Here is a 23,613-nt window from a genome sequence, read left to right as displayed (position 1 = left end):
CCTCAGTGTCCAGGGCCTTTTTTCATTATAATGTTATCTCACTAATCTGTTTTTAATTTTCAAGGTAGCACTGATCCCATGGGATAAGATTTCAACATGAAGAACTCTAATAGCTCTTTGGAGTTCTTACCTACAGCGTTCATTCTGGTTGGCATCCCAGGGCTGGAGGCAGAGCACATATGGATGTCCATCCCCTTCATCCTGATGTACTTTATTATCTTCCTTGGGAATGGCACCATTCTTCATGTCATCAGAACAGACATTGCCCTACACCAGCCCATGTACCTCTTTCTTGCCATGTTGGCACTGGTTGAGGTTGGTGTCTCTGCATCCACTCTACCTACAGTGCTAGGCATCTTCCTTTTTGGCACCACTGAAATTAGTTTTGATGCATGTCTTCTCCAGATGTTCTCTATTCATTCTTTCTCTATTATGGAGTCAGCTGTGTTGCTGGCCATGTCCATGGACCGATTTGTGGCCATCTACAGCCCACTGCATTATGCAGCCATCCTAACCCTGCCCCGCATCTTTGGCATAGGAGCTGTCATTGGGCTGAAAAGCGTGATGCTCATGGCCCCATTGCCCATACTCTTACGGCGCCTGCCTTTCTGTGGCCATAATACCCTCTCCCATTCCTATTGCCTCCACCCCAACCTTATCCATCTACCTTGTGGGGACATTTCTATCAACAATATCTATGGGCTTTTCATTGTTACCTCCACTTTTGGGCTGGATTCACTACTCATTGTGGTCTCCTATGGGTTAATACTCCACACTGTGTTGAATATTGCCACTGGGGAAGGGCGTAGGAAGGTGCTCAACACATGTGGCTCACATGTCTGTGCTGTGCTTGCTTACTACATGCCCATGATTGGCTTGTCAATGGTGCACCGCTTTGGACACCATGTGTCCCCTTTACTGCATGCTATAATGGCCAATGCTTACCTGTTCTTCCCACCCATTGTCAACCCCATTGTGTACAGCATTAAGACTAAGGAAATCCGTCATGGCATTGTCCGAATGATATCAAAGAAGAGATCCAGAGTTTAGACAAAGGACAAAGTAGAAAGAGACTTTTTTTCTATATCACAAGTGGTCCTAGTTTGCACGTTATGCAAAGAGTGTTACCTTAAAATATGATGCCTAACAAGAGGTTCTTCATAATCTGGCAGTGAACTGGAATGGGAGTACAAGTGGGGTTGGATTATGTGAGACAGAACAGTATAATATTGCCTAGAACTCAAATTTCAAGGTGTAGAATTTAAGCAATAAGTTGAAACTATTAAAAATAAAATGGAAATCCTAGAACTAAAAAATAACTGAAATTAAAGGCACAATGGATGGGTTTAATCATATTTGACACAACTGAAGAAAGAATCAAGGTATTGGAAAATAATTTAGAGTATAACCAGACTATATATGTGAAAGAACAAAGCATACTGGGGAAAAACGAAAGAAAGAAAAAGAAAAAAAAATTCTTAAAGGACATATGGTATTTGCTGGACAGTTCAGTTCCACATGTAATTGGAGCCCCAGAAGGAGAGTGTCTTGGGAAAAAAGCAATATTTGAGTATAATGATATAAATATTTTCCAAAATTGACATAAACATAAGTCAAAGATTCAAGAAACACCATGGCCTACTACATACAGTCTAAATTTCATTAAATTTACATTTTAATGTAAACACTATTGACAATGTTAGACATTCGCACAGTTGGATCTCCTATTTGAATGCATGTATGTGGAAAATACTTTAAGTCTCCATTTCAGTCATTCTGGTGTCTCTCCCCAAAGTCAACAAATATTTTCATTTGATCGCATTTCTTTTTAGGAAAACATTTATATATAAAGAAGAAATTACATGCATTTATACTTTTTCCCAGTGAAATTTATGTATTGTTCTCTACTTGATTTTTAATATACACATATATCTTTGAGATAATTCCTCACCAGTCCATGAAGAGCATCATCATTTGTTTTCACATCTACATAATATTTCACTTTGTCAATTCCGGTACATTGTAGGTTACCAGGATTTATTTACCAGTTCACAGTTGATGAATAACTAGTTTGCTTCCATTTTTTTGTGTTCTTATAAATCATATTGTAGTGAATCATCTTGTATACATGTCAATTTGCATGCATATAAATGCATTTGTAAACAAAACTTTTAAAAGTGGAATTGCTGAGTAAATAATTTTGTTTATAATTTTTATAGGTACAGTATTAGTAGTTCCCTTTTTAAGTCATATGGGGAAAAAAGAAAGAAAGAAAAAGAAAAAAATTTCCCATACCTATTAACTGTCCCATCAGCAATTGTGAAAGTGCTTGTTTCATCATGCCTTTCCTAACTTATCTGTTTTAATATTTTTGAATTTTTGTAATATGATGAATAAAAACTATCTCAATTTGATTTCAATTACTTTCTACTTTAAGTGAGAGTGAACAGCCTTTCATATGATCAGGGAATATTTATACCTCCATTTCTTTGAAATTTGTTTATCTCCTAAATCCATTTCCTGTTATGTCAGAGGTCAGCAAACTTTTTCCTGCAAAAGGCAAGATAATAAATATTTCAGGCTTTGTGTGCTATGCAGCTTCCTTCAAAACTACTCAGTTATGCTGTTGTAGTGTGAAGGTAGCCATACACAACACATAAATAAATGAGCATGAGTGTATTCCAATAAAACTTTCTATATGGACACTGAATTTTGAATTTAATATATGTATCATGTATCACAATATATCATTGTCTATTGTTTATTATTCAATCATTTAAAAATTTAAATGCAGCTTTTATCTTGTGAGCCATACAAACACACATACACACACACACGCACACACACGCACTATATTCTGTTTCTTTAAGCAGTGTCTACTCTCTTAATATAAACAATAATGAATTAAATGGACTTCCCAGTCCACCACCATCTTCTACCCCCTACCTTATTTCTAAAATATTTTATTAGGGAAATGTTCAGACATACATAAAAATAAAGAATATTATAAAGAATTTCCACATACTCTTTCTTCAAACTCAACCACAAGAATTATCAATATTTTATGAACTTTGACATTATACCTTTATACTGGTGAATATAGTATTTAGTTTAATGCTTTATTTTCAATTTTAAATTTGTCTCTTAAGCCTTAACTACTAATGATGGAGTAATAATATACTTAATACTACATCCCAAATGTAATATGACACTACATTCCCACCCAATTTCTATTCTTTATTTAACTCCTACATTTTCTGAGTTTATAACTTTATATTCTTCTCTATAATCTTAATCTCCCTTTTGAAGCAGTGAGAATCATGTAGAGGTGGATATTCCTTGGAGCCAGAACAGATTTTAAAAGTCAAGTATGATCAGAGGATAAGGGAGGAACGGGGTGGTAGATGAGGGTAAAGGGGATCAAATACATGGTGATGGAAGGAGAACTGACTCTGGGTGGTGAACACACAATGGGTTTTATAGATGATATAAGACAGAATTGTACACCTGAAATCTATGTAACTTTACTAATAATTGTCACCCCAATAAACTTTAATAATAAAAAAAAGTTAAGTATGCCAGACACAGGAGGAATCACAAGACAAGCCATGTTTGTAGAAATACTGTGCCTCCAGTAGTAGAAACCAAAAGAAACATTCACAGTGAACACCTAAACAGCTGCCAGTTTTCACTGTCTAGAGAGAAGTATAGTCTAAATAAAGTCATACGTAAAATCCTAGATCATTTGTCTCTAGATGGCACCCTTCACAGCTCCTTCTTGCATGAGAAGAGATCCATTCTTTACTTTTAGGGAAGAAGTAAAGAACAATGTATGTTGAGATTAATACTTTAAGACACTGAAAGAGGAAATCACATTTTGCCTTTCTGACTTTTGAATCTACCAAGAGATCTTAGATACCTTCCCCCAAATCATCAAGCTGTATCAAAATCTGAGTTTGGTCATATGCAAGATGACAACATCAAAGGGCAATTCCAACATAACAGTCCTTCTCCAAACCACATCAGCTACTGTAGTAAGCAAAAGGAAATTAATGATCACTGGAAAAAAAAAATCTTCCAGAATATGGGCTATGTCTTTTTCATGTCATCTAACAACATCTTCACATTCCCTTGCGTCAGCTAGCTCAATTGTTGGTACAAGTTTAGCACTCAGTAAATGTTTCTGGCTATTACAGTTATTATTTGTTATTTTTACTGGTTCTGTCCCTTTGGGCCTCAGGTCTCAGAGCACAATCTCCATGTTCCTATAAGATTCATATAAGATCCAGAGGTTTCCCCATACACCTCCTGAATTCCAACCTGGAATCTTCAGGAACATATAGATGCCCTCAGCCACAGAGCAGAGAATAGAAGCCAGAGAGAACACTGAAAGAACAAGAAAGCACAAAGGTAAGGGTAGGCTACTCCATGGACAATTAGCAATAAGAGGAGGGGGGATACCTGCGGAGTGAGAACAGGAAACAATCCTTAGAAACAAGGGAGAAAATGCAGCCAACCCATTTCAGAGATATATTGACAGGAGGTGGGATGAGATGTGACAACTAGGAAACATGAAGTAATTCATCCAGAGATTTATCACTGTCCTCCAACTGAGTTCAAAAAGTAGCCCTGATGCCATTATTCTCTTTTACAGCAAACCTGGGGTTATCAAAGCTGAAGATTTTTTAGTGCGTGCTGGTAAGTGCCAGCACATCACCTATCAACAAATCCTGCCCTGGAAATTAGCCTTTCCTGAGTGGTAGCCCCTCTGTTCTTATTTTTACTTGTCCTTCTGTCTTCCTTGCAAATGGCTCAGCAAATGTCTCAGAAAGAGGTGGGTTCAAGGGAAGCATGAAAGCATCTGATGAGGGATGAACAGAAGCCAGCATGAACCAGCCAGAGGCTCATGAATTACACTGCCCTCAAGTAAAGGCTTCAGAGGTTAGAAGCTAGTGGGGAGGTAAATAATCATTTCCTCAGTATTTGCCAGTTCGAGTCCACATCTTAACACACAAGGACAAATCATAGAAGCAAAGAAGCAGGGCTGGAAGAAACAAAGATCTCAATAAACTACCCCACATCTAATGCAAGAGACCTCACCATCTGCACCCGGTAGAAAATTTCTAAGAATTTTACCTACCAGGTGAGTTAGAATTATTTGAGAGACTAGAAATAAGTGCCTTACAGCAGAGAAAAGTTATTATCAAGTTTTTACTGATATCAAGACTTCACTTTTTTTTTTCCTTAACACATACCCATTGGCTTTAGGTCTGTCCTGAGGTCAAAAAGATCCAGTATAAGTCCTTAAATTCTGTATTCTCTGATACACTTCAGAATGATTTATCATGTCTCCTTTTTTGTCCTATTCCCTGACACACACATGTATGTGGCCATAAACACTCACACTTACACATAGTCACAGAAACACACACTCTTATGTTTATCACTTGCTTCTTTTCAGAGAACTGTAATTTCCCCCAAACTCTATTTTGTTTAGTGCTGGCCCACACCCTCTCCCCCAAGTAAAAATGTAACATCACTCCCTGACTTGAAGTCTTTGGATGGCTCCATTTTCATCCTTTAAAGCCCTTATTCTATTCTCACCCTCTTTTCTGCTACAGTTCCCACCACCTCTGCAATCGGACCCACACTTGAGGGCTATAGAAAACTAGAGGACTTCATTTCCTGTCATGTATTATCACCATTTGCTTTGTTTGAAATACTTAATTTCCCATCGTATCCCCTTACTCCCACATTTCTTTTTGAGTTTCTACTCAAAATACAAAACAGCTGATAGACCACTTCCTCCATTAAGACTTCCTTGGCTTTTCAAAGAAAAAAAAACAAATCACTCTTTCATCAGTGCCACATGTCCCTCATTATTTAAAATGATAGACATCAATTATGCAATTATTAAGTGAGTTAAAATAACCAAATCTCTAGGAAGAGTGTCTGACACATTGTAAGTTCTCTGCAAATGCTGCTGCTGTCACTTGCTATCCCTGCCCTCTGCCATCTACAGTAATAAGCATAGCACATGGATTATCTCAGTTTTATTCAACTACAGAACTATGAGATATTTTACTTGTAGAGTATATACTGAAATTTGAAATACTGAAGCTTGAGAGTAAGTATTTGGAAGTCACACAGAAAGCTTGATGTCTTGGCTCTCAAGAATCCTCTCAATATGGCATTATTTTACTCCTAGTAATTTTTCTCTTTTTTAGAATTCAGGATCTTAGCTTTGTTAGCCATAAATATAAATTCTGTCAAAATCAAATATATCACCCTACTAATATTCACACTAAGCAAGCTAAAGTAGACTGAAGTATGAAAACAAAGGGGAAGTATAGTAGTCTCCCCTTATCCCAGTTTCACTTTTCACAATTTCAGTTACCTGTGGTCAACCATGGTCCAAATATATTAAATACAAAATTCCAGAAATAAATAATTCATTAGTTTTAAATCACAGTACGCCATTCTGAGTAGCATAAGGAAATCTCACACAATCTCATGCCATCCTGCCTGGGAAGTAAATCATCCCTTCGGCTAGCATATTCACAGTGTATACACTAGTTGCTCTTTAGACTTTAGTAGCTGTCCCAGTTATCAATGAGGTTATCAGGGAGAGAGAAAGAACACATTCATATAACTTTTATTATGGTATATTGTTATAATTGTTCTATTTCATTAATTTTTTTATAATTGGAGTATACATTTATTGAACATGTACAGCATCTCAAATAATTTTTTTGTGCTTGATTCTTTGTCATACTTTTTTTTTATTAGCTTCAGGTGTACAAAACAATGTAATAGTCATACATTTACACCCCTCACAAAGTAGACTCAGAGATATAGGGGGAACAAAAAAACAACCTGATGGTTGCTAGATGAGGGGGATGGGGATGGGAGAGAAGGTAAAGGGATTAGAAAATAAAATTGGTAGTCACGATATAGTCACAAGGCTATAAAATACAGTTTTGGAAATATAATCAATAATATTTTATTATTAATTATTGTTAATTTCTTACTGTGCTTAACTTATAAATTAATCTTTATCATAGGTATGTATTCATAGTCATAAACAGTGTATATAAAGCATTCGATACTATCCATGGTTTCAAGCATCCACTGTGGGACTCAGAACATATCCCCGAAGAATAAGGGAAGACTGCTATACCACATGAATGAAAAAAATATGTGCCTACTATCCAAACAAACAAAAAGTGATGCAGTGATTCAAATTATGGTCAAGTTTCTGGACCTTAGCAAGAATGCAGTCAATGATCAAATGTTGACTAGTACCAAGCTAGATGGCCTCACGTAGCCATCACATAGATACCATTTCCTGGAGACCTAAATAAGACTTGCCCCTACGCAGTGCTTGGATGGGCACCACCACCATTTGTCTATAGGGTTTTTTCTTTTAATCTTCTACAAATGACCAAATATCTCTCTGATTAGCATGTTCTTTATTTAGAATATTTCAGAAGTTTTTAATAGCTCAGATATAGTAATCAAGTCTATCAGGACTCAGAGCTAAGAAGTTTTAAAAAATCTTTGCTTTGGCTGCCTGTCTTTTGGTTTATAGTTTAAGTCCTAAAGAACATTCAATTCCTATTATTTACTATTTTATTGGTGACTAGTATGGCCTCTGCAATTTCTCTACAGTTTTGGCTCTCCCATTATATTTCATTTCTAAATGTTGGCATGTATTTCTTTTCTTTAATCAGATTCGCTAGAGGTTTTCAAATTACATTGATTCTTTCAAATAAATAATTAGGAATGTTTGGTTTTTTTTTACTTTACTAAATCAAAACGTTACATTTTCATTTCATCTCCTTTTGCCTGTTTCCTTAATTTTATTTTGTGTTATTTTCAATTCTTGAGTTTAATGGTGCTCCAGGGATTCTTAGTTTGGCATTTATGGACACTTTAGGGGGAATATGGTTAGACTCCATGAATAGGAACACATTAAGTGCTTTGTATATTTCCTGACAAGAAGGTACACAGCTTTCAATCTCAGAACACTCCAAAAATGAATAACCATTTGTTTACTAAAGTTATATTCTTTCTTTTATTTAAAGAATAAAAGTCTGCATTTACACCCTAGGGAGCACTATAGCTGCCCGGTTAGAATACATGGTCTTCAGAAACTGTGTCTAATCCTTCAAATGAATTCACTACTCAGACCACTTCAATTTAGTTTCTTCTCCTGCCATTCTACCGGACTGTCTTTCCAAAAGGTTACTACTGATATCCACATCCCTGAATTGAATAAATGTTCTCCAGTACTCATTTTATTAATTGTATGAGCAGCACCAAACTGGTGACCAGTGACCACACCATTTATCTTCTTAGTTTCTGTGACTCCTACTTTTTCGTTGTTTTTCACCCACTTCTTTGAGCAGTCCTTCACAGTTTTCTTTGCTTCTTATTCCATATCTACCAAATTGCTAAATTTTATATTTCCTTATAGAGCAGTCCTCATTCTCCTTCCTTTCTCAGTCTAAATTATTGCCTAAGTTATCACATCAACTCCTAGGTTCTCAGCTACCATCAATATGCTACGGACTCCCCAAACTCCAGCAGTCTTCCTCTCTGTCCTCTGGGATCTTATATCCATATGCTTAATTGTCATTTCTCTTAGATAGCTCCTATGAACATTAATTCAACATGTACAAACTGAACCTGTGATCTTTCTCCCAAAGTCTGCTCCTACTCTAAAGCTCCAGATAAAAAGTAAGTGTTACTATAATCTATGTAGTTGCTCAAACAAGACACCTGGTCATCACCAGGATATAACACTCTTTCAATAATACTTCCGTTCAATTGAATGAAAGGAAATAGAGAGCAGAATCATATTTTTCTGTGTCAAGTAGAATAGGAACTACAATGAGTCTCTTGATTTGGTTATTTCAACATTATTTGAAATTTTGATGAGAGAGGTATCAGTAAATGCATGTGTATATGTACATATACATATACAGAGGAGATGGTGGGAAATGAGTCACAATGTTTGCAGGAAGCATAAAGCTAAATTGTATTACATACTGGTGAGTTAGAAGTTGAAAATATAAGGAAATTTTAAATGGAAATTTATGGCAGAAATCCACAGTTCTGTTTGTTAGTGCTCTGGTTAGTGTATGGCAAGTGGTGTTAGAAAAACAATCCCAAGCACATGTTTGGGTCCTAGATTGAATACGTAATGACTCGAGGGCAGTAGCAAACTGAAGGAATTCTTATTACAGAATACACAGATTCTGGTTTTGTATTCATCAACCATGTCCAAGGTAACTAACGCCACACAAAACCCCTTCTATTTCATCCTCACGGGCATCCCTGGATTTGAGGCTTCCCACATCTGGATCTCCATCCCCTTCTGCTGTCTCTACATCATCTCCATCATGGGCAACATCACCATTCTCACTGTCATCCACATAGAGCCATCCCTCCATCAGCCTATGTACCTATTTCTCTCCATGCTGGCCCTGACTGACCTGGGTCTCACCCTCACCACCCTGCCCACAGTTATGCAGATCCTCTGGTATGACATTCGTAAGATCAGCTTTGAGAGCTGTTTCGCCCAATTTTTCTTCCTCCATGGATTCTCCTTTATGGAATCTTCTGTGTTATTGGCCATGTCCTTTGACCGCTATGTGGCCATCTGCCGCCCTCTCCATTATGCCACCATCCTTACAAGTCAGGTCATCTGCAGGATTGGGATAGCCATCATTTGTCGCTGTGTTCTGGCTGTTCTTCCCTCCTTATTCCTTCTCAAGCGCCTGCCCTTCTGCCGCTCCCACCTTCTCTCTCACTCCTACTGCCTGCACCAGGACATGATTCATCTGGTCTGTGGTGACATCCGGTTCAACAGCTGGTATGGATTTGCTCTGGTTTTGCTTATCATTGTCATGGACCCGCTGCTCATTGTGCTGTCTTACACACTCATCTTAAAAACTATCTTGGGCACAGCCACCTGGACTGAGCGGCTCCGGGCCCTCAATAACTGTCTGTCTCACATTCTGGCTGTTCTGGTTCTCTACGTTCCCATGGTTGGGCTTTCTATGACCCACCGCTTTGCCAAGCATGCCTCTCCACTGGTTCATGTTATCATAGCCAATATCTACTTATTGGCACCTCCTGTGATGAACCCCATCATTTACAGTATAAAGACTAAGCAGATTCGCCAGGGAATTTTCCGCTTACTCTTCCAAAGGACAGTGCACTAACTCTTGGAATTTAGGTTTACAGGAGTAACTTTGTTACATTACATGGAGTCAAGAGCAGGGATATTACCATTAAAATTGTAAGCAGCATAGATGGGGGGAGGAATATGTGCTGTATAAGAAGCTTTCAATGTAAAGCAAGAGAAATCAATTTTCTTTGACTAGAAATTAAGACATAAAGATTTTCAAACCCTACGTCATTCTTCCCTAGCCGTTGACTTTGGCAAGAAATAATATTTAAGTATATTATTATATAAGTATATAAGTATATAATTATATAATTCAAAACATAATCTTGTTTTGCTTTCTTCACTGTGGTGTTATTATTACGCATCTGGTAAAGTATAGTACTCTGCTTTATAAACTGAAAATGCTGCTTATTGTATAAATATACTTATTTACTTATTGTAACTGTAACATGTTCATGCCCTTATAAATAATTCCTAAAGCAATGTTACCTTTTAAATAAACACAAGGGTTCATGTAATCTCAACCCACAGTAATGAAAGAGAAACTTCATAAACTAATAGGATGCCCAATTTAAGAAAAAAAGACCACTTGGAATAAAATATGAACATCAAATATCAAAAGACAAAATTGAAATAGCCTGGGGTTTGAGAAACTGTTGAGCAAATATTCAACGCAGAAATCACATAAATTCAACGTTGGAACCAGGGACTTACAGTGTTGGAAATGAAGGATGAAAGAAGATGGTGGGTGCAGGTAGAGCTATAAGATAGACATCTATGGAAGATAAACATAAAAAAATCTTGAATGTCAAGAGTGTGAATATATAGAAACAACTAAGAATTATTTATAATTAGACTTGTTGTTTTCTAAGATGACTCAGACTGTGCATTTACTTTGTGGGGTGCCTTTGATTAGTCATCCTGACTTGTCATAAATGATCTGGAGAGTTGTTTAACTTTATGGAGTCAGAGTTTCTTTATTTGTAAAATGTACACAATTATACATCCATAACTAGTTTTAATGAATATTAAATAGAAAACACAAGTAAACTGCCTTTGATATCCAGGAATACTTTTGATGAAATAACATGAAGTGAAGAGGAGGGAGCACTCTCGATAAAACCATAAAAAGTATCAGGTGACAGGGAATGAGGGCTGTGGTAAGAGGTTTTCAATGTAAGTAAAGAAAAATCACTGTTTGGAATACATAGTTCTTAGTAAATATTATTTTCTTCCGTTCACTAATCCCATTCAGTGATATTTTCAATTGTTATCTATGTCTGTAACATCTACATCTATATCATCTATATCTATATCTATATCCATATCTAGACTGGGAATGCCCACTAACCCACTGGGAGATCTAGGGTAGCTCTTGTTCTACGCTTCCACCGTTCAGCTCTCAGACACTGTAAACAAGATGATACCTGTTGTTCTCAATAACAAAACAACTCAGGAATAAAGAGAATTCAGTCTCAGAACTGCATATATGTTAAAAATCTTCCTAGAAACACCTTAATCTTTTAAGAGGCTATAATAAATTTTTAAATAATTGTGCTATCACATATTTATGTGTGTCTCAGAAAATGTTCTTATGTTTATTGAGTTTTCATCAATGTGTTGAATTCCCAGTTTTAGTACCTTATTCAAGAGGGGTACTGGGGAGTTGAATTGGTTTTAGAGTGCTACTAGCTTAGGATGTGCACCTCATCAGTTGTCCCAGAGCTAATGATCCATCTTCTCTCAAGGAGTGAGATCAGATTCAATAGCTCACCCTTAATTATGTAGTTTTAAAACTAAGACATTTAAAAAAATGTCTTTTCCTTACTATGTAATTTAACATTATCTGTGGATCAAAGAACAGATGCACTAAAATAACAACAATGATCTGCTGCTGAGTACAATCTTCTGTTGACACTTAAATCAGAACATTCAAAATGATGTACAATTATTACATGTTTCTCATGGCCCTGACATTCCTTTTTTCCAAAAGTAGATAATCATAGTAGGCTTAAAATATTTCTGTTGTTAGTGGCGTAGGAAAACAACCACTGATAACTGGGATGGTATAAGTTATAGAATTAAATCATAACAATAGACACAGGAGATAGAAACATTGTGTACATTGTGAAAATTAGGATTTTTAGGGTCAGAGGAGTAAGTGAACTTTCCATTGTTACATGGTTAGTCAGTAACGTAATTTTCAGGAATCTCCCTGGACCCTTTGTTTTCTTCCTCTATCTTCTTTCTCTATCACTCTCATTGACTCTCACAGCATCAGTTACTTTATGTCTATATATAACTCCCAAATCTATATCTACAGCTTAAAATTCTCTTGACTCCAGAATTATATACCCAATTTTCATCTCGATTAGGATGGCTTACCACATCTCAAACTCAGTATGCCTAAACTATACAAATTACCTACTACCGTCAGTGTTAGTAAAACCCTGTCCACATCATTCATTGCCATAAACACACACACACACACACACACACACACACACACACACTAAACACATTTACCTCCTGGCAGTATTCCACATCTCAGTAAGTGCCAACTTACTACATTTTCAAAATTAGAAACTGGAATCATGTCTATCAGTGTATCCACAGGGATAAGCAGAGATTGTGGGTTTTACTAAATGTCTAATTAATATGTGCTGATTAAATGAATAAACTCTTCACTCCCTCTTTCTCAGTCACCACATCTTCCCATTCAATGAGTCAATCAGGTCTTGTTTATTCTGTCACCTTTGTTACTTTAAAAATCTTTTATTTTTCCCATTTTCATTGTTGCTATTCCTGACCAAATGACCACCATATGTTGCCTGAATATTTCAGTCTCTTAACAGGTGGTCCTGTATATACTATAGTCTTCCCTTTAATATACTCTTAAAGCTGCAACATTCTTAAAATAAACACTGAAAGTGTCAGAGATGAATAGAACACAGAGAATTTTTAGGACAGTGAAAAAATGCTGTATGGTATTGTAATGATGGATATATATCAATATACATTTGTCCAAACCCATAGAATGTTCAACACCAACAGTGAACCCTAAGGTAAAGTATGAACTTTCGTGATTATGATGTGTCAGTGTAGGTTCTTCCTTGGTAAAAAAGAAGTGTGCCGTTCTAGTGAATGATGATGAGAAAGGCTATGCATGTGTGGAAGCAGAGAAAATGTGGGGAATCTGTTTCTTCTCAATTTTTTGTAAATATAAAACTGCTCCAGAAAATAAAGCCTTTCATTGGTGAAAAGGGGGTGGGACACAAGGATAGTTTTGGAGATGATGGATACATTTATACCTTGATTGTGGTGGTGTTACCATGAATGTATGTATATTTCCAAACTCATTAATTATATACATTAAAGATGTACAATTATTTACATATAAATTATAACTCAACAAAGCTGTAAAAATAGGATAATACAATAAAAAAATAAATTAAACCCAACTTACTCAACTGTAGATGTGTTCCTGGTAGTTTTTGCCTTTGAAGAGATTCCTCGACTTCTAAGCAGGATGATGTAGCCTGTATGAGACCAATATTCATGCTGAGAACAACCAGAAAAATCTTTGCTAAAAACAATTGTGGAATTGTTTTAATGCATCACAACAATTGAAGAATTGGCAGCAAGAAGGCCTAATATTTTAGACAGTGGAGAAACTTGGAGAAGTGAGCTGACATCTATTTGCAGCCATCTTTACCCGAGACATTTGTCAATTCTCTGCAAGGAGAAAAGACTGATAATCTGGGCTTTGCCCAGACACAGGGAAACTCCTGCGAAAAAGAGAAAATGAATAAACCAATAGATGATCCAGATATTGGCATTAGAACAGAAAAAGGCTTTAAAAATAACTAGAGTTACTGATAACTATTTTCAAGAAGTAGAGAAAAAGATAAAGATGATGAAATATATAATGGAGAAATTCACCAAAGACTTGGAGTTTATATGAAATAATCAAATAAAAATTCTAGAACTGAAGAAATGATATCTAAAATAAACAAATTAGGTGACTTTGGACCTATGGCGGCACAAGGGATGCCCTTGATCACTCCCCTTGAAGTTACAACAAGTTAAACCACTATAATTCAACAAAGAACTCTAAGTACAACACGCAAATTGTCTGAGAGATCCGCACAATGAAATATCTGAAGGTGGATGAATCGGGGTGAACAGAGATGATGGGAAGAGAGAAGAACAATAACGTGAGCCACAAACAAAGCCTGAAGCACACTGCCAGTCTCTGGAGAGGGGAGGATTCAGGCTGCAGGCACACTCTCTGTGGTCTCCAGCATTCCTGCCAGAGTGGTCAGGATATAATGCAGCCAAACCCAGTGATCTGGGCAGAGACTTCATGGCAGAGACCAAATACAGAAGTGTGACAGCTGTGTTATAGCAGGCAAAACTGCCAGGCAGAAAACAAAGCCACAGAGTCTGGACAACCCCACCCACCCTCCCTGAGCTTGCCTTCCCTGTCAGAATGACTATTAGCAATAAGACATGTAATAACAAGTGTTGGAGAGGTTGTGGGGGAAAAGGAACCCTCATACACTACTGGTGGGAATGTAAATTGGTAAAGCCACTATGGAAAACAGTATGGAGGTTCCTTAAAAAGTTAAGAATACAATTACCATATAACCCAGCAATTCTTCTTCTGGGTATCTACCCAAAAATTCTGAAAACATTTATCCATAAAGATATACATACTCCTATGATCATCTCAGCATTATTCACAGTGGCAAAGACATGGAAACAACAAAAGTGTCCTTAGATACATGATTGGATAAAGATGTGGTACACATATACAATGAAATATTACTCAGCCATAAGAGAAGATGAAATACTGCCGTTTGTGACAATATGGATGGATCTTGAGATTATCATGCTAAGCAAAGTAAGTCAGACAGAAAAAAGCCAAGAACAAGGAGAGATCCAATATGGTGGAGTAAACACTGTGCCTGCTACCTTCCATTAACACATTAAAATTACAACTAAATTATAGAACAATCAATCTGGAGAACCATCTGAAGTCTAACTGAAAGAAATTTTATAACCAAGGATATAAAAAAGCCACATTGAGACTGGTAGGAGAGGTGAAGATAGGAAACAAGATGGCCTCAAACCTCTGTATGGCAGATGAATATTGGGAGGGATATCTCAGCCATGGAATTTCCCCCAGAGGAGCGAGGGACCCCAGCCCCACACAAGGCTCCCCAGCCTCGAGAACTGGTACCTGTAAAAGGAGCTCCCACAACATCTGGCTGTGAAAAACAGTGGGGATTCTGACCATCTGGATGGGACAGAAGGCTGTGAGAAACCCGATATCCTCTTAAATAGCCCACACACAGACTCTCTCACCCCCAAGCTCTCACCCTGGGCTTCAGCAGAAGAACGGTGACTCAGGAGGAGTCAGAAGCATATGAAGGCAAATTGAGGTGTGTGGCTTCAGAGCAGGGCTGGAAGACAGTCACTATTTTTCCTGTGTGGGGTCCTTCTCTGGTGCAGCTGGCGCCATCTTTCCTGTGTTAAGCCCACCCTCCACACTGTTAAATCTGAATCTGATTGGTCTGGTGAGCCCCGCAGCTCCACCCTGCTGATTCACTGGGTGAATCCAATACCCCCAATGCTCAAAGCACCCAGTTTTCTTTCTTGGAAAACTATGAGTTCTTGGGCCCCAGGTGGGCAGCAACTGGCCTCAGTGTGCTCTGAGACTTACTGAGTCGCTCCAAGCTCAGCACTGGCATCAAACCAGAATTTACATTAACCTGGTGACCACAATTTTTCCCACTCTAGGTACTCCTTGAGACCCTGCCTCACACAGTATAACATGCTCTTGGCTTCCAATAGGTGGCTTGGAGGACCTAGCACCAAATATTCTAATCAAAAGAGATGCAGATCTGAGTTGATTAAATTCTAGCACGTTTACCAGCTATGCCACGGGATGAGCTTCATCGATTGAATAAAGGTCTGTTTAAGTTTTTTTCTTCCTTTCTGGATATTCTTCTCTCCCATGGCTTGGTTATGTAAGTTAGAAGGAAGCACTTAGTTGTTGCTCCCACCACCCTTCCTCTTAGGCAGCTCCACTGAGAAGTTTAGGTGCACGCTAGCTCCATGTCCCTGGCTCACCCTACTTGGTAGGTGTGCTCTGACTTGCTCTTCCAAAAGAGTGGTAAATCTTTATGGGAGAATGGATACAGAGTAAGGTTATCAGCTATTTAGGTTTGCTTAATCAACACCCAGCATGATTTCAGCAGACCTAATGAGCCATATGCAGTCTAAATATTGGGGTAAGGTGTTTAGATCTTTGACAGCTAGAATATGGCTTCTGCATCACCAGATGTTCTTAGTATTTAGAATTAAAATTTTAAGTAAGTCTACAGATCATATTTGTAGGAATAGAAACTCATTTTTTCTGACCAGAACCGACTGTCTTTTAAATCTTAATGTTCTTTATGTGGCTCCAATTCCTAAGGGGCAGGTTGTCACGTCCTGCGCGACAAGAGTTGTGGGGAGCGAGGAGGGCAGCGCAGGTTTAAGAAAAGACAATAGTCATGAATAGAGTTTAAGCAGACCAAGGGACCCCCAATCTCAAGGACTGGAAGCCCCGAATCAGGACTCGCATCAGCTTTTATTAGTTCGGTGGGGAAGTAAAGGAGATAAAGCTTGTCAATCTCAAGACCTGTGAATCTTATAAATCATAGGAAACCGATTTAAGTCAATCACCCTTGCCTGCAGACAGCTGGACCATAAGTTTCAACTTCCCCAAGGGACAAAACCTACAGGCATACGAATACATGGAGAGCACCTCATTGAATCACTTCCCTTGCAGATTCTGGGAAGGAATGCAGCCACAGAGGCTGAGGCTTTCCTTAGCCTGAGGAAAGTGGGGGGCTGTGCCCACCTGTGAACCCCATTGATTTTCCCGTTGGTCCCTACACGACTGCATCTGGCTTGAGTTGTTCCTTCCGTGAGGAATCTTACTCGTCATTGACTGTCCAGTCATCTTTCTGGGACCAAACAGGGAGGCATAAGGTGCAAACACAAAGGTTTAGCAAGTCCCTGAAAGGATCCTTCTTACAGACTCTCCTTTCTTTGCAGGCAGGTAGAAGGAAACAAAATGGTTAAGCTGTTGCATGGTGAGGTTAAACTGTTGTGTGGCGACAGCAGGTTGCATTTGGCATCTGGATGTTGTACTAGAGAAGGCTCTGGTAAAGGAATATGGCCTAAATGATTAGAAAGATTGTTTTGTGGAAGCCAGGTAGGCTTTCTCAGAGATATTAGTGTCAAGGACAGCCATAATTTCGGTCATAACTTCTGATTACTGAACCCATGATACAGGTGGCCAATATTACGTCCAACTTAGATTTGAATCAAAATAGACAGGGCTTCTGTGACAGCATAGTGGGAGGGAGGATTAGGAGGTGAGAGACAAGAAACAAGTGAAGAAGGGGTGTCTTTCTCTTCCAATATCTTTTTCCTTCCTTTTTTTCTTTTTTTTTCTTTTTTTTTTCACCAGAGCCTAGAAGTTGGCATGTTTCTCTAGAGAACCATGGACCAGTTGGTGTAAGGAAATGAAATGTAGAATGGGAGGCATATGTACTGTCAAAACAGGGGAAATCAGGACCAAGAAATCTAAAAGTTAAAAAAATCAAGGAAATAAGTAGGAATATGTATCAAAGGAGGCTTTTCTTTCAATGGATGGCAGAGGCTTGAGAATCTCCCAAAAGGGCATGAGGGGAAAACAAATCATGGGATTATGTCAGTTCTTGAGGAGGAGCATATGATACCATTAATAATCTCTTGATGAGAGCTAACTATCAATTGAACTTTACAGTCACAGATCATGAACTCGAGACAATGGCCAACTTTTAACTAAAATCCAAATAAAGATTAAATCCAGAAATCTGCCCTTATTTTATGTTCTTCTATCTTTTCTATTATTCTTTTTCCCTTGACAAAACTTTATTATTTATATGTGTGTGTCTCTGTGTGTGTGTGTGCATGTGTTTATTTGTATTGGCTTTATGACTTAAGAAATGGCATGATATGTTTAGATTTCAAAATAGATTTGGTTTGGGAGAACATTTTTATTGGTTAAATGTTTCTGCATAAGTTATTCAGTAGCTAGAATATAAATAACTATGTTGGTCACATTTTATTACAGATATTTTTCTATTTCATAAAATTTAGAGGATACTGACCTTTCAAAAATTATTTTGAATGAGATATAAAGCAGGACATACGATTGAATGTCATTTTTTTAGAGATGCTAAATGAATTACGCTAGCTCAAGTGGAAGATAGTCAAAGCTATTGCTATAGAAGGAACCCAACTACATCCAGGCATCTAAGAACCTTTTTGTAAATAATGAACATGAAAAGAAAAAAGACAGAAAACTTGAAGTAAGATATCCTTGAGTAGATAAGTGGATAAGCAAATTGTGGTACATCCATTCAGTGGAATACTATTCAGAAATTAAAAAGGAATGACCTGTCAAGATGCGTAAAAATATGGATGAATCTTAAATGCATATTGCTAAGTGAAAAAAGAAAGAAGCAAATATTAAAAGTCTAAGAAATGTAGGATTACATTCTTATGAAATTCTGAGACAGGCAAAACTATAGAGAGAGTAATCCTATCCGTGGTAACAAATGATTTGGGGCAGTAGAGTGTTGAATTGGTGAAGCACAGATAATTTTTAGGGTGTTGAAATCAATCTGTAATACTGTAATAGTGTACACATACTACACATACAATGTGTACACATACCACTCATTTGCCAGAACTTTACAACAGCACACGGTGAACTTTAATGTATGTAAATTTTATAAAATCATTTAGGACATCAGGAATCCCAGGATGGGATGCAGAATGTGACAAAATAATGTAATTCTACTACAAATATATGAAACAACCACACTGAAAGAGATAGGGGAAAACATTACTGACATAAGTAAGTAACTTTGGAAATGGGTGGATCGTTTCTTGGCCTTTTGGCTAAGATCAAGCGTGGAAATGGGTGGAATCTGTAAGACCAAAAGCAAAAGGAAGTATAATAAGTGCTGTACTCTAGTTGATAAAATAATTTCTCGTGGGGGTGTGGGTTAACAGTTCTACAAACACTGTAATTGTGTACTAGAATTGAACAATTAAGTAAATGAATGGCAGATGGTAGGAACCAGGTTCCTCAGTGTTAGATTGGGAGGGTACAGAAAAGCAAGGTAGATTTAAATGATTCATTGACTATAGTTGGAGACATCAATTTAAAATCATGTTTAGTTTAATGCAGATGCAGATGGTTAAATACAGAAATATTTATAGATAGTTATATATACACAGGTTAATATACAGACACATATTTCCTTGTTCTGTCAGCTGAGAGGACTAGAAGCAATGACAACACAGTAGAAACAATCAAATGCATTCACATAAACTTAAATATTTTTAAACCAATTTAATTTATTTGACAAATAAAATCAGTATAAGAAATTTTGAAGCTAAAAATTATTAGATTTTCAATGAGAAAATTAACTCAAGATCTCCACATATTAAAATGTTATTCTGGCATTGTATTCCATGCTGGAGTAATAATAATAATAATAATATGGCTAAACATTTTTTTATAAAAATAAAAAGCTAGTCTAATTTGTCTAACAATTTACCCTTATGAGGAATACTAAGTAAATTTGAATACTTGTACAATCCTTCTGCATTTATTTACAAAATATCAAAACAGTTTATATGCTGTTTATGTATTAATATGAATATATTTTGTGAATTTTTTATGAATGTGGATTTCTAACTTGATTGTGTTTCTATGCCTCTCATCTTGGAAGTTAGGGACTAGTCATTATAATATCATAGCTTGAGTCTATTTCATATATATATATATATATATATATATTTCAAGTTCTCTAAACTAGAAAATTATTTTTTCTGCACTTCATTTTAGAAATTTCATGGCCCTTATAATGCTAAGCGAAATAAGTCAGACAGAAAAAGAAGAGAACCATATGATTTCACTGATATGTGGTATATAAACCAAAAACAATAAAAGAACAAGACAAACAAATGAGAAACAAAAACTCATAGACACAGACAATAGTTTAGTGGTTACCAGAGGGTAAGAGGGGAGGGGGGTGGCAGATGAGGGTAAAGGGATCAAATATATGGTGATGGAAGGAGAACTGACTCTGGGTTGTGAACACACAATGGAATTTATAGATGATGTAATACAGAATTGTACACCTGAAATCTATGTAACTTTACTAACAATTGTCACCCCAATAAACTTTAATTAAAAAAAAAAGAAATTTCATGGCCTTAGACCAATGGAATTCATTAAAGAAAGAAATACCAAGAGACAATTTCAAATTCATTACTCTATTTCACAATAACTTTTTATTAGTTTCCACATTTTAACTTCTAACCTAGTGCTGTCCAATAGATATGTAATAAACACATATGTTAGTTATAATTTTCTAGTAGCAACATTAAAAAAGTAAAAATAAATAGGTAAAAATAATTGTTAAAGTATATGTTGTTTAACCCAATATATATAAAGTGTTACCATTTTAACATGTAACCTATGTTTAAAAAGTAATAAGATATTCTACATTCTTTTTTTATGTTACCTCTTCAAAATCTGGTCACATGTCATTACAACACATGTCAATTCAAACTAGCCACATTTCAAGGGCTCAATAGCCATGTGTAGCTAGTGGCTATCATATTAGACACTGTAGCTTTACCCTTAACATTGCAAGTCTGCAAACATCTGTGCTTTTGCCATTTGGAATTGTTACTCAAAGTCACAGTCATTGAGGAGTCAGAAGATAGCCAAAATGATTTACTAGATAATGCTCTAACATAATTTTTTATAATCATGCAAATACCATTTTTTATTTTTTTAAGTTTAGATACCAAACAACTGTGAAATAAATCCATTAAGTGTGATCTGGACAATGAAATGATGATTTCTATTATAAAGGAAGTGACTGTGAAAGAGGCAACCAATGGAATGAGAGAAGATTTTTGCAAAGAGTGCCTCTGATAAGGGGCTAACATCCAAAATATACAAGGAACTCATACAACTCAACAACAAAAATACAAACAACCCAACTGAAAAATAGGCAGAGGACCTGAAGAGACATTTCTCCAATGAGAACATACCAATGGCAAATAGACATATGAAAAAATGCTCAACATCACTAATCATCAGAGAAATCCAAATAAAAACCACAATGAGATACCATCTCACCCCACTTAGAATGACTATCATCAACAAGACAAATAGTAACAAGTGCTCCTTGGAGAGGCGGTGGAGAAAAAGGAACCCTCATACACTTTTGGTGGGAATGCAGATTGGTGCCACTGCTATGAAAGGAAGTATGGAGGTTCCTCAAAAAACTAAAAATAGAATTACCATATGACCCAGCAATCCCTCTCCTGGGTATCTACCAAAAAAATCTGAAAACATTTATCCACAAAGACAAATGTTCTCCAATGTTCATTGCAGCTTTATTTACAGTGGCCAAGATATGGAAACAACCAAAATGTCCTTCAATAGATGAATAGATAAAGAAGTTGTGGTATATATACACAATGGAATACTATTCAATACTATTCTCACTATTCAGTAAGAAAAGATGCAATAGGACCATTTGTGACAACATGGATGGATCTTGAGATTCTAATGCTAAGCGAAATACATCAGACAGAAAAAGTAGAGAACCATATGATTTCACTAATGTGTGGTATATAAACTGAAAACAACAAAAGAACAAAACAAACAAATGAGAAACAAAAACTCATAGACATAGACAATAGTTTAGTGGTTACCAGAGGGTAAGGGGGAAATGGGATGGTAGATGAGGGTAAAGGGGATCAAATATATGGTGATGGAAGGAGAACTGACTCTGGGTGGTGAACACACAATGTGATTTATAGATGATGTAATACAGAATTGTATACCTGAAATCTATGTAACTTTACTAACAATTGTCACCCCAATAAACTTTAATTTAAAAAAAGAAAGAAAGTAATCCTATTAAAAATGAGATTTGATCATTTGTTCAAAGTCTATGCGTGTTCATGCTTTTGACTTGTGGCTTACGTTATATATCCATCTGCTGATGACATTTAAAATCTAAAAGGGAATATTAGACCAATACCAAGAAACTATTGCAGCATCCATTATTAAATTTTTAGGTTTATTCTCCATGTTGCATTTAAAATTATTATTATAAATCTACCCTTTACATGTAATAGGGTAATAGGTGCTCAAAAATATTACTTGAATAAATAAAGGAAGTAATTATCCACTCTTTAGTGAAAGACACACATATTTATTCATAAGTCTTTAGGTACCACTCCAAAAGAACTCATTTCCCCTCATATTTGACAATGAGATTTGACCAGGATTTTTCCAGAACAGTCACTTTGACTTTTTTTTTATTATAGTTTATTGGGATGACAATTGTTAGTAAAGTTACATAGATTTCAGGTGTACAATTCTGTAATACATGATCTATATCTCACATTGTGTGTTCACCACCCAGAGTCAGTTCTCCTTCCATCGCCATATATTTCATCCCATTTACCCTCTTTTACAACCCCCTGCACCCTTACACTTTGACTTTATAAAAGTTGTGACTGATGGGCATCTAATCTAGTGGTCTTCAAACTAATTATATGTTACCCTGGAGTAATGAAAAGACATTCCTGGAAGTGCCTGAGCACAAATAGTTTGTCATTAGGGAATGGATTTTTTAGATATTAAATATCCATCAAATTTCTTTGCTTAAATTGCTTTTCCAAAAATGAACCTGGTTTCACTATGTCTCTGTTACACCATTTGTCTTCCTTTACACAACCTTATTCACACATTTTACCAAAAAGAAATTTAACTTTAAAAAAGAAATATTAGAAGAATAAGCATAACTCTTAAAGCCATCTGGAATATTTCCACGATATACCACAACATGTAAAAATTTCTGAGATACCAAAGGGATTACTGGAAATATTGGTATAGATTTTTGTAAAGTGAAGGATATCTATGACTGGGTAACATGCTTTAGTGTAAAACAATTGGCATCAAGTTCAAAAGTAAAGAAGGATCAAATAGAATTATCATTTATTAAGTCACTAAAATAATGTTTAAGAAATCGCCATATGGTTTTTGTCATTTAATTCCAAAAATATTTTAAATGGCACTGGACTGTGATGAAATTATTCCAATGACATTCTCCTATTTATGTTGTTAAATTTATCAGTATTAATATTTATAAAAAGGGAAGAAAATGAATAGAAATAGAATTGTTGCTGAACTATTTTCAATTCATTTAATAAATAATATTCATTTTCGGGTCCAAGGAAAAAGCCCAAGAATCCCATTAAGAGAT

The 23,613-nt window shown here is 36.3% G+C and overlaps 2 protein-coding genes across 2 annotated transcripts; both read left to right on the top strand.

Moving 5' to 3' along the window:
* Window positions 1–96: 96 nt before the first annotated feature.
* Window positions 97–1,050, top strand: LOC308503806 (olfactory receptor 51J1-like; the record flags this gene model as incomplete). Its single annotated transcript, XM_081063470.1, has 1 exon — window positions 97–1,050. One exon carries the CDS (start codon window positions 97–99, stop codon window positions 1,048–1,050), a length of 954 nt encoding a protein of 317 aa, XP_080919596.1.
* Window positions 1,051–9,284: 8,234 nt separating this feature from the next.
* LOC308503817 (olfactory receptor 51Q1-like) lies at window positions 9,285–10,232 on the top strand (the record flags this gene model as incomplete). The annotated part of the gene is made up of 1 exon (XM_081063482.1): window positions 9,285–10,232. One exon carries the CDS (start codon window positions 9,285–9,287, stop codon window positions 10,230–10,232), a length of 948 nt encoding a protein of 315 aa, XP_080919608.1.
* Between the last annotated feature and the right edge of the window lie 13,381 nt (window positions 10,233–23,613).

Source organism: Rhinolophus hipposideros (genome assembly GCF_964194185.1).
Source record: "Rhinolophus hipposideros genome assembly, chromosome: 10".
Classification (NCBI taxonomy): domain Eukaryota; kingdom Metazoa; phylum Chordata; class Mammalia; order Chiroptera; family Rhinolophidae; genus Rhinolophus; species Rhinolophus hipposideros.
Note: the sequence above shows the minus strand (reverse complement) of the source record. Positions and strands in the feature narration are given on the sequence as shown.